Raw genomic sequence first — 14901 nt, 5'->3', positions numbered from 1 at the left:
GAACGGCTATATCAACCGATATAGCAAAAAACAACGATTTGCTAAAAATAGAAAATATTCTTATTCTGTTAACAATAATCTTAGCCTCGAACGCCAACTGATGTAAGAGAGCCAATGTACTTGAAATGTAGGCTATGACTGAAACCAGCACACGGCTCCAAAAGGTGGGGTTACATATTTCCTACTTTAATGACCGGTAAATCAAGAGTGATTCTGCAGATTCTCCTTGCCAGTTGCCCAGCAACATGACATCAAGCTCCTTTGTTAGACTGCATTAGGGTGGAAGGTCGGAAGGTGGTCTGGCGTCCCCACCCGTGTGTCTCGCCAGCTGTTATGGACATGTTATATGTGAAATGATGTCTATTTGGCTAGGGATGCATGGAGAGGCATGGGGGGAAAACAATTCAAAGAGAAATCTGAGAATACAGCCCATAACGTCTTTGTAATTTAATTTGCTGAAGATGGATGGGAAGAAAATCCGATTAGATTAGGTAGTGGTGAGTACCCCCCTACCTTCCCTATGCTAATAGACACGCACACTCACTTTTCCTCTCAATCGCTAAATCACATACACTCTACGCACACACACACACATACTCACTGTTTCAAGTGAACCACTCCCTCAGTAACTCACAACCTGCTCACAACACACGAAAAAAAACACAACAAATGCAGTTCATAGCCAACACCATGTCAGAAAAAATACAACAGAGGGTTAAACAAATCCTTCCTCTTTCTCTAGATGTATGACAACAATATAGTTACTGCAAATAGAAAATAGAAATCCTTGACCATCAACATCTGTCTGTAGGGTAAATTAGTACATGCATGTGTACTGAAGTGAAGAGCAAACAAATCACAAGTAACACATATGTAAAAAGAAATAAAGGAGTTAATTTGCAAGTGAGCTGCTTGTATTATTGGGCATGGCTCTATGATCAATAATGGTCTGTACAAACCACAATGGGTATAGCCATTAGAATGCAATAGCGTCATATCCCAGGGGGTACATATTCCACAGTCTTTCCTCTAATAGGTTTTCAAATGCATTCTTTGTAAGTGCAAAAACACATGCAGTATTTATTGCTCTTTGTGAAGTACAACACCTTGATTGTCTGCCATGTAATTACTCTGTAGGATTATTATGGAAAATAATATCAATTTATTTTGGATAAATGAATTAATAAACACATAGTAGTTCATACTAAATAGTATTATTCATTATCTATATTAATTGTGGTATAATTACCTCTAACGTTATGGGTTCAAAACTGTGCGCTAAATTGTGTGGTACAGTACACAGACTTTTCCCATTGCTGCACATGCTCAGGGCTCGATACCAACCCGATTTACTCTTTCATTGATGTGCGCTGCAGAGAGTAATGATTATGTGCCACAGTTAGTGCTAAATAGTATCTGACAAGGGATGGAAAGGTCTCTCTTGGAACAGTTGCACCCATACTGGACACTGACTGGTGATGTCATGGACTCAACACTGTAGATATCAAGAGTTCATACTTGACAGTCAATGCATGGCATTGCATAAGATTGGGCCACCAATTACTGACAGGATGGAAATATCCTTCCAATGCAGATGATAAACTATAAGTTAAGTTGCGCAAATGTTGTTGTTTTGTTGTTCATATAATATAATTGACATTGCAAAATAACGAAAATGAGATAAGATATTGACATTAATGTCTTTCCTATACTAAGGATGGTTAACTGTGTAGGCAAGCAGTGGGCCAAGCTAACAATAGCCTATATAACCACTATAATCCAAACTCCGTGAGTGTTATGGTGGTGTAACCCAAGCCAGTGAGCTCCCTGAAATAATTTCCATATATTCAAAGTAGATGTAACCTACCTCAATGTGCAATATTTGTTCTGCTTGTTGCTTCAAATGCCCTGGCAGTTTGATTTGCTGTCTTATAAAATCATGGCACATGATAAAATCCACCAATTAATTCAATTGTTGGCTATAACCACTCCCCTTATCTTACACTCGTCCTTACCTTAGAGCACTATCTGAATAATAATAATAATAATAATAATGATAATATTAATGATAAATATTATTATTATTAATAATATTAATAGTATAACTATAATTAGTAGTATTATGATTATTATGATTAATATGATTGTTATCATTGTCGTTATTATTATTAGTATTATTATCAGTCGTAGTAGTAGTGTGACATTTTAAAAAGGATGACTGCGCCACCTGGAGATACAAAGGCGTCACTAGCTCGAATATGTAGGAACCTATTTATTTCCCGAGTTTAGTCTGCCAGGCTACGATCAGGCTGAGAGACCGTCACTGTTTTTAAATCATTGCGCAAATAAACTTTACCAAGTAAAAGTGTAAGGCTTTGGACGTAATATAAACTGTAATTGGGGTTTGGATCTGCCAATCATACCAAAAGAGGCAGAAAAAAACAGGAAGCCAGCGAAGAAGTGGAGCCTGTGAGGAAATATTAAGGGAATTACAAGGCATTTTACGTTGCTGTTACTAAGTTACCGGGGTAACGCTGAAGGAGTTGTTCCAAGATGGCGTAAACACAACGTAAAAAGCAGCAATAATGTCGTTCTTATGCTAAAGTACAATACAGACAAGGTAAAGTGGCAGTTATCTTTTTTACACTTGTAGCCGTTTGAACACAAGCGAATCAGCCAAGATGGAGGATGAAGAGACAACGTTGGTAAGCGAGCACAATACAGAAACCCAAAGGCTCCAGATAACGATAACGCTAACAATAAGCCGTTTAACTTTAGTTTACTGGTTGCAGCAGTAACTGAGGGCGGCTTTGTGTTCCTAGCTATCACCACCCATAAACCCCTCACGTACATTGTCGTCACTCTGTCTTTCTTCAGGCTTTGATACGATGCTATTGCTATGAAAAGTATTTCAATCACGCTGTGAACACTGCAGCAGCAGCTCAGAGGAAATTCAGCAATGATCCCATCTATACTTTCTACCATGCATATGGTACCCTGATGCAAGGTGAGCGTGAAAGAATCAAATCAAATAGCATAGCATGAGCTATTATAGATCTACCCGACTGTCTCTTTGCCATCTGTCTGTCATGCACCTCTGCCATCATTTTACTACAGATCAAATTCCAGAAGCCTCAATAGAGTTGGACACATTAAGAGATAGTCGAGATGTGTCTCTCTGCACGTTAATGGCTCTTGTCTATGCGGAGAAAAAAAAGATAAACCCAGGTAAGCCAGCATAGTCCTTTTTTCAGTCATGCCACATATTGTTTTGCTCAAAGGACTGGACACACTTGTTGGTAAAATTCAAGTGTCTTTGTATTCCCAGACAGAGAAGTCATTCAAGAACTTGATGCTAAAGTCAAAGAGGATCGAAAAAGTGCATCTCCCAAGAGTCTGTACTATGCGGGGACGTTTCTCTGGCTATTAGGGCGAAATGATAAGGCAAGGGAGTACACAGAGAGAATGATCAAACTCTCCAGTGGCTCTAGAGAGGTGAGATTTGCATTTTTTGGCATAATTTGGAGAAATGCATCAGCATTACTTTACCATTTGTATGTAGTGATAAGAGGGGAATCGTGGCTTCTCGCCTATTTGCACTGTTTTAAAACTAGGAATGATTTCTGTTGTTCAGGGGATGATCCTAAAAGCCTGGATAGATGTGACATCTGGGAAAGAGGCCTACGCCAGAAAGGCTGGAAAGTACTTCGATGAGGGACTGAAAGAGAGAGCAGATGTTTTTGCCCTGATGGGAAAGGTGAAATAGGACTCACAAATCCATATTGAATGTTCTTCCTCAGTCACAGCTGAATATCATTGCTCATATATCCTATGCCTTTTATAGTATTTTATATGTTTCTGATTGACTGGTTTTTTTTACTGTTTTTACTATTTTTATTCACCATATGAAATATCTTTCAGTTCAGGAATAGTCATATTTTGTGCTAGCCTGGGTGTACGATACGCCTTAAGTGATGTTTCCTCTGTCCTAGGCACAATACTATGAATATCGTCAGAACTACTCCGGAGCATTGGAGATGGTTAACAAAGTCATTGTTAGCTTCCCTGGCTTCTTGCCTGCCCTCACCAAGAAGATGAAACTGTTGCTCAGCCTTCAAGACTGGGAGCAAACCATAAATGCATCACACAGGTAATTGATGAGGTGGTTAGGAGGTTTCTCCCAAGTCATATACAGGGTCACGGCTTTCTTAGCACAAGCCTGTCTGAGGGTTACAATGTCTCTTGCGATACCATAAAGCGCAAAAACATTCGCAATCACCGCCATGGATGCAAGAAGAAAAAAAAAAACACAGCCTGCCTTTACAAATGGCACAGCATTCAAGTGCAAATGAAACACTAGCCTGGCCTCAAACCAGTGCATACTGATTAAAACATTGTTTGTGCTCGCCCTTCTGGGCTTTGGCCAGGGTCAGACTGCATAAAAAGGCCTTTGAGCCAAAGTGCAGAAGTCTAACACAATTCTAAGGCTTCGCTGCTGCAGGTTTGCTGAACAGGAAGAAGAGTGATTATTGTAGTCGCACCAACCTTAGAGCCGCTGTGGTACCCTCACTGGGATGTGTCAAGTGGGAGAGGTGCAGGGAGCATAAAGTACACTTTACATCACTTGGCGGCCTTCACAGTTCCTTTAAGTTTTAATGTTATTTGTGTCGGAGCTCAACGTAGTACTGCAGCAGTGTCATATACTCTAGTACTATTAAGTGTAGCAGATGGACCTTATTCACAACACCTTGTTTTATATTTCAGGCTTTTACAGAAGGATAAAAATAACCTGGAGGCCCTACGGATGCTAGCTCTACATTCTTTATGCAGAGATGGAGATATTACTGAGGTAAAGTCAAGATTTTCACATGGATGCAATTCAGCAGGAATTAAAATAACATTATAAATACTGTCATTTATGATGGAGCGTTGCTGATCAATTTACTGAAGCTGTTTTTATATCCCCCCCTTTGGCAGTCGGTGAAGCAGCTTTCAAACCTCATCAGCAGCTTGGAGATTCTGGAACCGCACAACCCCGAGCTTTTCTACAGGATGTCTCTAGCCTTCACCCGTGTTGTAAGACCATTTTCAGAATTCTTTCTAAATTCTTAAATGCCACATTTTTTTGGTCCTTCATACTTCTGAAGAGTTGTTTAACTTCTTTGGAATTTCAGCATTTACAGTGGTCTTTTTGTCACAGTGTGGACGGAATGAGAAAGTGATTGAGCAGACGTTTAGGATGGTGGAGAGAGCCTTCTCCGTGGCATCAGGGGACTCAGACTTGGCCACAGAGTTGGGCTACCAGATGGTGCTTCAGGGCAGAATCAAGGAGGCCATGAAGTGGTACAAGACCGCCATGACTTTGGATGAGACAAGTGTTTCGGCTTTGACTGGTAACATCTTACAGTTAATAATATGTCGTCTCCATGACACTCTGGGTCCATACATACATTTTTTTTTTTATCATTCTGAAGATATGACATCTTTAATTTTTTTGGTTTCTCAGGTATAATTCGTTGCCAGCTGATAGAGGGCCACCTTGAAGATGCAGAACAACAGTTAGAATTTCTCACAGAGATTCAACAGTCTATTGGAAAATCAGGGGTAACGTCTTTTATGTCTTGTCATGGTTTAGAATAATTTATTAGGCTTTTCAAAACTGTTTGAAAAGCACTATGCAGTTGCACCTGGCAGGATAGGCCGCAGCTGGTCTACAGTGTTTTCTCTTCACTTATTCTTCCCGGGAGACTTTCTGTTTTTATTCTTGCGTATTCGATCCATCTTGAACAGAATGCCTTGTCAGGTTTTCCTCTCCGCTACCTTACTCTGCCTCTTTTTTTTGTATCCAACCATCTTCGGTCTCTCCTTCTATCAGTAAGTAAAAATTGATTTCACCCTCAGGAGCTACTATACCTACGTGCCGTACTGGCAGTGAAGAAGCGCCGCTCCCAGGAAGAGGTGACCAATCTGCTGAATGATGCAGTGGACACACACTTCTCCACTCTGCAGGGTCTGCCTCTGGGAGTGGAGTACTTTGAGAAGCTGAACCCTGACTTCTTGTTGGAGATTGTCAAAGAGTATCTTGCACTGTGTCCTGCTAAGGTACAACTGGGAGATTCACCAATGATGGGCTGTTTGTTGGTCCTTAAATGTCTATGTAATTTCTGAGCCTTAAATGTGGGTAGTGCAAGAGAACCTCAGTCAGTTTATATATTTATTTTGCTGCTAATGTTTTGTTTCTTTATTTCACACATTTGGGAAAAGTATATATAAGGATATGCATCCTGTTGTGGTGAAACTCACCACAAAACGTTTGAGAGTCTCTGCAGTAAATACAACTTTGACTGTTCTTGTTTTAGCCTCCAGCACAGGGCCAGCCTCCTGCTCCTCAGCTTCAGCACTGTGCCACATTGTTGGATACTGTGGTCAAGATTGTGCCTGGTCTCCCCCAAGGGGTCTTCCTGCTAGCCAAAGTCAGATATCAGTCTGGTGAGCACTGCATTCAAAATATGTTTTGGTTTCTCTTCTGCAAATGCTTTTATTAATCTGCATTGCTTCTGTGTTCGTTCAGGTGACATTGAAGCTGCTCAGAGCAGTCTACAGCATTGTCTGGACCAGTGTCCTTCCTATGCAGATGCTCATCTGCTAATGGCACAGATTCATCTGCTGCAGGGCAACTTCTCACTGTCTTCCCAGTCTCTTGAGCTCTGCCTCAGCCATAACTTTGAGGTAAGATAACCATCAGCATGGACAGTGTTATTGCCTGCTAAACGTTTACTAGACAATTTGCGCTCAGGCTCTTATTTGACCCACGGCAAATGCACAAATACATTGCAGCTCTGCCGCCTTTTTCTGTAATTTTCAGTTGGGCATAGTAATACAGGAAAGGATGCAGGTGAAAGGAAGATGAAAGTTGCATTTCTTGCTACAATCAGGAACTCAGAATTAAACAACCTGAAATTGGTTAACTACAACGGATCGCATGTCTGTGACGTCTTGCCCATTTCAGATCCGAGAACATCCCTTGTACCACCTGATCAATGCTCAGGCTAAGAAGAAAATGGGTGAGCTGACAGAGGCTATTCAGACACTGCAGATGGCCATGAGTCTTCCAGGTGTCCGCAGAGCCGGATCCTCGTCCAAATCCAAGAACAAGAAGATTGAGCTGAGTCCAGCCGACTGCCTTTCTGTCTTCTTGGAGTTAGCTGAGGCCCTGTGGCTCAACGGAGAACAGGTAACATTTTGAGTTTTGATATAACAAGGCTTACATGATGCAATCCTGCTTGATTTAAAGTGCTCTTTTGATCTTTATGGTTGATGTGAAGCAATGTACTGGCCTTGAAGGGGGAAATTTGTTATAGGAAAACTTGTTATACACTTATGAATGGGTTTAATACTTCAGCATGAAGCAGCAAAGGTGATGCAGGATGCAATCAATGAGTTCTCGGGAACCCCTGAGGAGCTACGTGTCACTATTGCCAATGCGGACCTGGCCCTGCTGCGGGGTGACACCGAGCTGGCACTGAGTATGCTCAGAAACATTACCCCTGAGCAGCCCTACTACATCCAAGCCAAGGAGAAAATGGCATACATATATCTGAACCACAGGAAAGAGAAACGTCTGTATGCAAGCTGTTACAGGTGAGCAATACATCTGGATCCAAATGTACAAAAAACACTAACTGACATCTTGATAGTAGTAAACATAGGAGCGCCTTTGAAACCTAATGCTTTGTAAATGTTTGTCTGAATGGTAATGGCTGAAACTTAATTAAAGAGATGACTCTAGGATATTCAGCCATAGTGCACCAACATTTCATCCAGCTGTGTCTGTAGTAGGCTTTAGAAGACCACGAGCTTGAAGTAAATCCAATAAAAACTTAACTGAAGCCATTCGACCAGTAAAGATGAAACGTGCACAGTCGCCTTCAGTCTTCTGCTGGTCTCTGCTGCTACTTGTATCAACAGCTAAGATGTAGGAGAGCGTGACGGAACCTCAGAGCAGCAGAGACATACTGCATGTCTACATAATGAAGTACACCATATGTGATGTGGTATCTTCGTCTTTTCTCCAGAGAAATGGTGGAGAAGCTGCCCAGCCCTCACACATATCTCTTACTAGGTGATGCCTTCATGCACATTCAAGAAGTAAGTGGGAGACGGGTTTCATCTGTGTCTTATGAGATGTTTATGGATATTGGCCTAGAACTTAGAACGGCGTTAAAGGTGCTACGTGCTTCCAATGACCACATTATTGTGATGTCTAATCCCAGTTTTATTTAGGTCTTTTATACCTTTTTCAAAAAGTTCAAAGGTGTAATGAAAAATTGTCCTTCATGGAGAGATTATAAATTGTGGTGTCACACAAATGTGTAGCCTCTGTGCAGTGGAATGTCACTACGGTTGTGAGTTGTATTATACTTCTACATTCCTGCTCTTAACGTTCATGTAAAGGAGCCTCGCTGTGCTGTGTTGGAGCTGTCGTGAAGACCATCGCCAAAGTCTTACCTGGGATGATTACTGTCTAAATGGGACACAGGATGTCCCTCTTAGTATGACGGAACCGAATAGTTTTGGGGAAGTTTTTCCATAAAATATAAAAAATGCTCCACAATGCTACTGCACATGTTTTTAAAAGAGCAGCCCATTTACGACAGGCCTGGAAATTGACCACATTTCTGGTGGAGTGAGCTATCAAACTGACCGGTCACGTCATGAAACAAGATCAATCTAGAATTCACTAAACATTGTTTAGAGACAGGGTGTCCCCATCTTTTATCGTCAGATAGCATGAGCATCTCAGTGACTGAATGAGCAACGTAATTCGTCAGCACACTCACCGGACATTAAATAAACATAAACTTAAGGTATATCCTATGAGAGAAGAAGTTAAATGTCCTGGAAAAGAATGTGTTGAGAGTGAAGGGAGAGAGCAAACTGCAACAGCAAGCAGGATTTTTAACTGCTTGCTCTCTCCCTTCACTCTTGTGTTTACAGCTATGTCTCGGACTAGATACAAATCTTTTAAACAATACAAACAATATTTTAAAACCACCCACTGCATGGCAGTTCACAGGGGATCATGAGCAGCACACCACCTTTGAACAGAAGCTTAACAAAACAACTAAAACAAGGTATTACTAGGTCAGTAAGAGATTGTAAAACAATATTTTATATAGGGTCTAAAAACGAGGAAACTATTATTAATATATATAATGATTATTTCGTCCTCTCATCCCTATACTCGTAACAAATGACAAAACACTCACAAAACAAAATCTCATCAGAAAGTTGTTCAACAAGTGGGACACATTGTGCCTGCATTGAAGTGAGTAGAGTCGGTCTGAGATCAAGTCAAAGAGGAGGAGGTATGCATGATTTTACGGAGGCGAGGCGAGCCTCCTAAGGTCAGGCATGTTGACACATACTCTGGTTGTGATGATAGGTAAGATGGCGTCATTCATGGCTAAAATAGATCTTCCCAACTCAACTCGGAAGTCGTATCTTATCCAACGTTCCCAACAGCTCTTAATCCTAGCCTGTGTACGGCATGTTCACAACACAAGGACATTGTAAATAAGGAAATGTTATAGACATCCTGAATAATATTTACAAAACCGACAACAAATTGTGACACCACTTACCATGCGATTCTTTTTTTTTTTTTTATCCTCAGCCTGAGAAAGCCATCGATGTTTACGAGCAGGCTCTGAAGAAAAACCCCAAAGATGGTGCTTTAGCCAGCAAAATTGGGAAAGCCCTGGTCAAGACTCATAACTACATGAAGGTTTGTGTTGGACACTCATTTAACCCTCCTGTTATGTTGCGGGTCAAATTGACCCGTTTCAAAGTTTGAAAATCTAGAAAAAATATTTTAAAGTACTTTTTCTGTATGAAACTTCTTCTGCTTGCCTTAATTAGGGTAATCAACGTGAAAAAATTAAATAAAAAATATCATGTATGTGCAACCCCCCCCCTGCAGGTTTATATAACAGAGATGATGTTCGGGTCAATTTGACCCAGCAGTGAAAGTGGAGGCTATAAGGGGTCAGAAGGGTCAAGTTTAGACCATTTCTTTCTTTGAAAATGTGAGACAAAGTATCTCTTACTCCTCCCAACATGTTTCACCCCATTTCACACACACACATACACACACACACACACACACACACACACACACACGTGCGGTCTCACTACCGCACCTGTGCGAGAAAGATACTATTTTGGCGAGAACCTTTTTTTTTCTCGCGGGGAAAACTCCGCCCACACTTAGCAGGAGAGGGGAGAAACATACGAAAGGGTTGCTTGGGAGTCCTACCAACATTACACTCTGCAGATACATGCAACACAGTAGCTTACTGGAGGACAGCATGAGCAACAGAAACAAAAGGATGACAGGCCTTGAGGCTCTGGAGCACATCCTTGATCACAACAGTGAAATAGAGGAGGATGTGTCTGAACATGAAGACCATCTTGAGGTCAATTCAGATTACAATGTTACTGATTATGAACCATCAGATGAGGAAACTGATATATCTGTTCCTCCAAGCGAGACATTTGTGTCAAAAAATTGTGAAATACAGTGTTCATCCTCACCCAACACACGTATACCGAAAATATTATAAAGACAGTGGCAACATGTATTAGCACAAAGCACACCGACGACATGTCACTCGTGTGCTGTGTAGACACACACACACACACACACACACACACACACACACACTGTATTTTTCATTAAAACGAGTGAGTTACCCTCATTGAACTATGATCTATGGAGGGGTGAATAACTTCATTCCACTAAATACTGATTGAATTGTTAGTAAGGGTGATGGTGATGAGGTACAAACTATATTTATTAGGATTTTTTGGTTTCTGACAACTTTTGGATGATTAAACATGCACCGGGTCATATTGACCCGCGAACATCATGGCTGTACCTAAGAAACGAACATAACAGAAGGGTTAAAGAATGATACACACGATTCACTCACAGAAAAAGAACGGTGTTGACACAAGGCTGCTGTTACACAGGCAATAAATTACTACGAGGCAGCCCTGAAGACGGAGCAGCAGAACTTCCTCCGCTACGACCTGGCGGAGCTGCTGATGAAGATGAAGCAATATCAGCGCTGTGAGGGAGTCCTGCAAGGAGCTCTGGCCCATGAGCCAGGTACTTAAGACGTCACAGTATTACACCCACACACAGTGTGTTGACGTCAAACACACCACAAGAGAATCTAGTCATGATGATAGTTTGTGCGCTGGCAAATACTGCTTGAGTATAAACAACTTGATGCAAAAATGGAAACAAATATCAGCAACTATTGTAAACTGCTTTGAATCTGTAAAGCTAATCAAAGCATATTCCTACGTTTGTAGCCTTAACCATTGTTTTGTTGCCTTTTTGACTTATTGTTCTTTCTTTTTTTTTTCCTGGAACGTACCAAGTGAATGAACTGCTTGCGCTCTCAGATGATTGCCGCTATCTGGTCCTGTTGGCAAAGATCCAAAATAAGGTTGACAAAAATGAGGAAGCTTTACTTTCCCTACAAAGAGTAAGCGGTTGCAGTCACGTGGCTCTCTTTGTCATCTTTTCCCATTTTGTATGAAATCTTTTTGTTGATTAGTTGCATTTTTTGCTCCGTATAGGCCCGGGATGTGCAGGCCAAGGTGCTGAAGCGGGTGCAGTTGGAGCAGCCTGACGCCGTCCCCACGCAGAAACAGCTTGCTGCCGAGATCTGCGCTGAGATCGCTAAACACTACACAAGTCAGAGGGGCTATGAGAGAGCAGTCAAATTCTACAAAGAAGCTCTTGTGTATTGTGAGACTGATCGCAAGGTCAGTGCAGCCGAATCAAAAACGTCCTGTGTACTCACTGCAGCTGTGGTTAACAAGCACTGGGATCTTTTAGAGTCTGGTGCTTGTGTTTGTGATGTTAGTTGTTGATAGTTAGATTTAAAAGTCTGATTTATCCACCCTACATTATTCCACCAAGACTGTTGTCACATAAATTCAAGTGAATGCGCTCGCTCTTCCTAGGTGATGCTGGAGTTGGCCCGGTTGTACCTTACTCTAGATGAGGTCGACGCTTGCCAGGAGCAGTGCAGCATCATTTTGAAGACTGACCAGTTTAACGAAGATGCAACTCTGGTTTGTTTTGTCTGTCCTTCACCACAGTTTTGACCGTAACCTTTTTTCTTTTTTTTTTGGAACGTATTCTTAGAAGTCATTTCTTCCATATGTTTGTCCTTAGATGATGGCTGACATTATGTTTAGGAAGCAAGACTATGAGCAGGCAGTCTTCCACTTTCAACAACTTCTGGAGCGCAAACCAGGTGCATTAGGGCCACGTTTCAAAACATTTGCGGTAAATGTGAATTGACGATTTGACCTTTTTCTAAATGTTAAGCGTAATAACTTACACCTGTTGCTTTCAGACAACTACCCAACACTGTCACGTCTCATTGACTTGTTGAGGAGGGCCGGCAAGTTGGAAGAAGTGCCCAGATTTCTTGATATGGCAGAAAAACATTCTTCCAGGACTAAATTTGACCCTGGGTTCAACTACTGCAAAGGACTTTATCTTTGGTAAGTTTGGAGGAGCGTTTGCTCGAAAAATGGTGAAATCTGTTTTAAGATTTGTGGCTCAACTTGTGCTTGCTGCTCAGGTTCACAGGAGAACCTAATGATGCTCTGCGGCACTTCAACAAAGCACGGAAAGACAATGATTGGGGTCAAAATGCCGTGTATAACATGATTGAAATCTACCTAAACCCTGACAATGACACCATGGGAGGAGAAGTATTTGAGAATTTAGATGGTGAAGTTGGGTGAGTGGCAGCAGAAGCATACTAAAAATCTATACAGTATATCTTCTTTTGTTTAAAATCCACAGACTTCCATCTAATGCTCACCTCTTTCTTTCACCAGGACCTCCACGGAGAAGCAGGAGTCAGAGCAGCTTGCTGTGAGAACAGCGGATAAGCTGCTGAAGGAGTTAAAGCCTCAGACATCAGGAGGACACACACAGCTCCGCATCCTGGAGAACTACTGCTTTCTGGCCACTAAACAGAAGGCCAATGTAGAGAAAGCCCTTGGTGTTTTCACAGAGATTGCAAACAATGAAGTAAGTAAACCCCATTTGGTGTGCAGTTAGAGTACTCTCTTGTGTAAATACACCCACACCGGGAGCTGTGCATTAATTCAGGCTCCCTCTTAATGTCAGTCATTCTATAAACTGCACATTACACTGTGTTAGGCTGAATGTTAATGGAGTAGGTATAGTATAGTCATTGCTTGTACAGGTGTATAACCGTTCTGTGTAAAGACTACTGAGAGTGACGTCGGTTTGGTTTAGGTGTAAACAAAAGGAAGTGGGATAGTGGGGGAGGTGCTTTCAGGCTGATCCTGTCTAACCAGGAGTCTTTGGCCGAATTCAGAAAGAACACGTACCGGCACTGTTGGCCATGGCGACAGCTTATATGATGCTGAAACAGACTCCCCGAGCCAGGAACCAGCTCAAGCGCATAGCTAAGATGAACTGGAGCCTTGTTGACGCCGATGAGTTTGAGAAGAGCTGGCTGCTCTTGGCAGACATCTACATCCATTTGGGGAAGTACGACATGGCCGGGGACCTCTTGAAGAGGTGCCTCAATCACAACAAGGTCAGTCGGAAAATATTGTCAATGTTTGAATGTTATGTGGTTTACAAGGCGGTCCAATTCACACTGAACATTTTCCCCTTATTCTGAAAATTTGCGTTACTATGTAATGTAGAGGCTGTCTTTCATGTAAATTTCTTTGTGATAATAATTGCACTTTTTTTCCACAGTCATGCTGTAAGGCTTATGAATATCTGGGCTACATAATGGAAAAAGAGCAGGCATTCCGTGATGCAGCTCTCAACTATGAACTGGCTTGGAAATATGGAAATCGAACTAACCCAACTATTGGTATGTCAGCCAAAATCCATTTCTATTTATACGGAAAAAAATGGATTCTAAAAATTATATTTCCAACATGCAACATGTCTCTTTTCGTTTCAGGATACAAGCTGGCTTTCAACTACTTAAAAGCAAAGAGGCATGTTGATGCCATAGATGTGTGTCATAAGGTGAGACACCAGTGGATGTTCACAGATTTAGAGATTTGATCCTGTTTTTATCCCGTGAATAATCTTTGCTTCCATCCACAGGTTTTGGCTGCTCATCCAAATTATCCCAGAATGAGAAAGGACATCCTGGACAAAGCTCGTGCTGCCCTGAGAACTTAGTGTTGGAAGTGTGTGTGTGTGTGTGTGTGTGAGAGAGAGAAAGAGAGAGAGACAGAGAAAGAGATGAAGCCAATGTTTCTGCAATACATTTTTTTAATAAATATTTCTTTGCGAAAAACTTCTTTAAAAACCTTGCTATGTAAATTTGAGTAAATGAATAGTTTGCTGCTGGCAATCCTGAGGGGAAACGTGCAGTTCAGGCACATCATGCTGAAAGCAGTCTTTCTTTTCTTACAAAAGCTAAACATGTCAACTGATTTTGGAGCGTAAAACAAGGGGTCTCTAACATTTATGTTGAAGCTTTATTTATCTGAAATGGACAACCTATTTTTAATTTGATACATTCCATATTTACATTGTCTTTGAAAATATTACAGTTTATTTGAATAAAAATCGATATTGAAATATTTTGTGATGATTAGGATACAGATAAATATGTATATATATGTTAGTGTTAAGCTTATATTTGATAAATATCAAATAAAAAATATTCTGCTATATGATTGTGTCTTTTTGACCTGCTTTTTAAAATGTAATTGATGCATTAAAAAACACACGAACTCTCCCGATTAAGACGGTTATTCTGACTCAACAATTTACATCATCAAACAAATGTCACATAGTCA

The 14901-nt window shown here is 41.1% G+C and overlaps 1 protein-coding gene across 1 annotated transcript; it reads left to right on the top strand.

Annotated features, from left to right (window-relative positions):
• Nucleotides 1-2564: 2564 nt before the first annotated feature.
• ttc21b (tetratricopeptide repeat domain 21B) lies at nt 2565-14821 on the top strand. Its single transcript, XM_079169825.1, has 29 exons — nt 2565-2705; nt 2878-3007; nt 3118-3228; nt 3329-3495; nt 3635-3757; nt 3993-4150; nt 4765-4849; nt 4978-5076; nt 5201-5393; nt 5507-5604; nt 5902-6102; nt 6360-6489; nt 6572-6729; nt 7010-7234; nt 7403-7641; nt 8076-8148; nt 9677-9787; nt 11035-11173; nt 11452-11558; nt 11653-11841; nt 12043-12153; nt 12257-12338; nt 12441-12591; nt 12672-12833; nt 12934-13129; nt 13443-13667; nt 13835-13955; nt 14049-14116; nt 14198-14821. The coding sequence occupies exons 1-29, from the start codon at nt 2682-2684 to the stop codon at nt 14273-14275; spliced, it is 3954 nt and encodes a 1317-aa protein (XP_079025951.1). The 5' UTR covers nt 2565-2681; the 3' UTR covers nt 14276-14821.
• The last annotated feature ends 80 nt before the right edge of the window (nt 14822-14901 follow it).

This window comes from Pholis gunnellus (genome assembly GCF_910591455.1).
Source record: "Pholis gunnellus genome assembly, chromosome: 12".
NCBI lineage: Eukaryota > Metazoa > Chordata > Actinopteri > Perciformes > Pholidae > Pholis > Pholis gunnellus.
The sequence above is the reverse complement of the archived record's forward strand: the minus strand, read 5'-3'. Positions and strand labels throughout refer to the sequence as shown.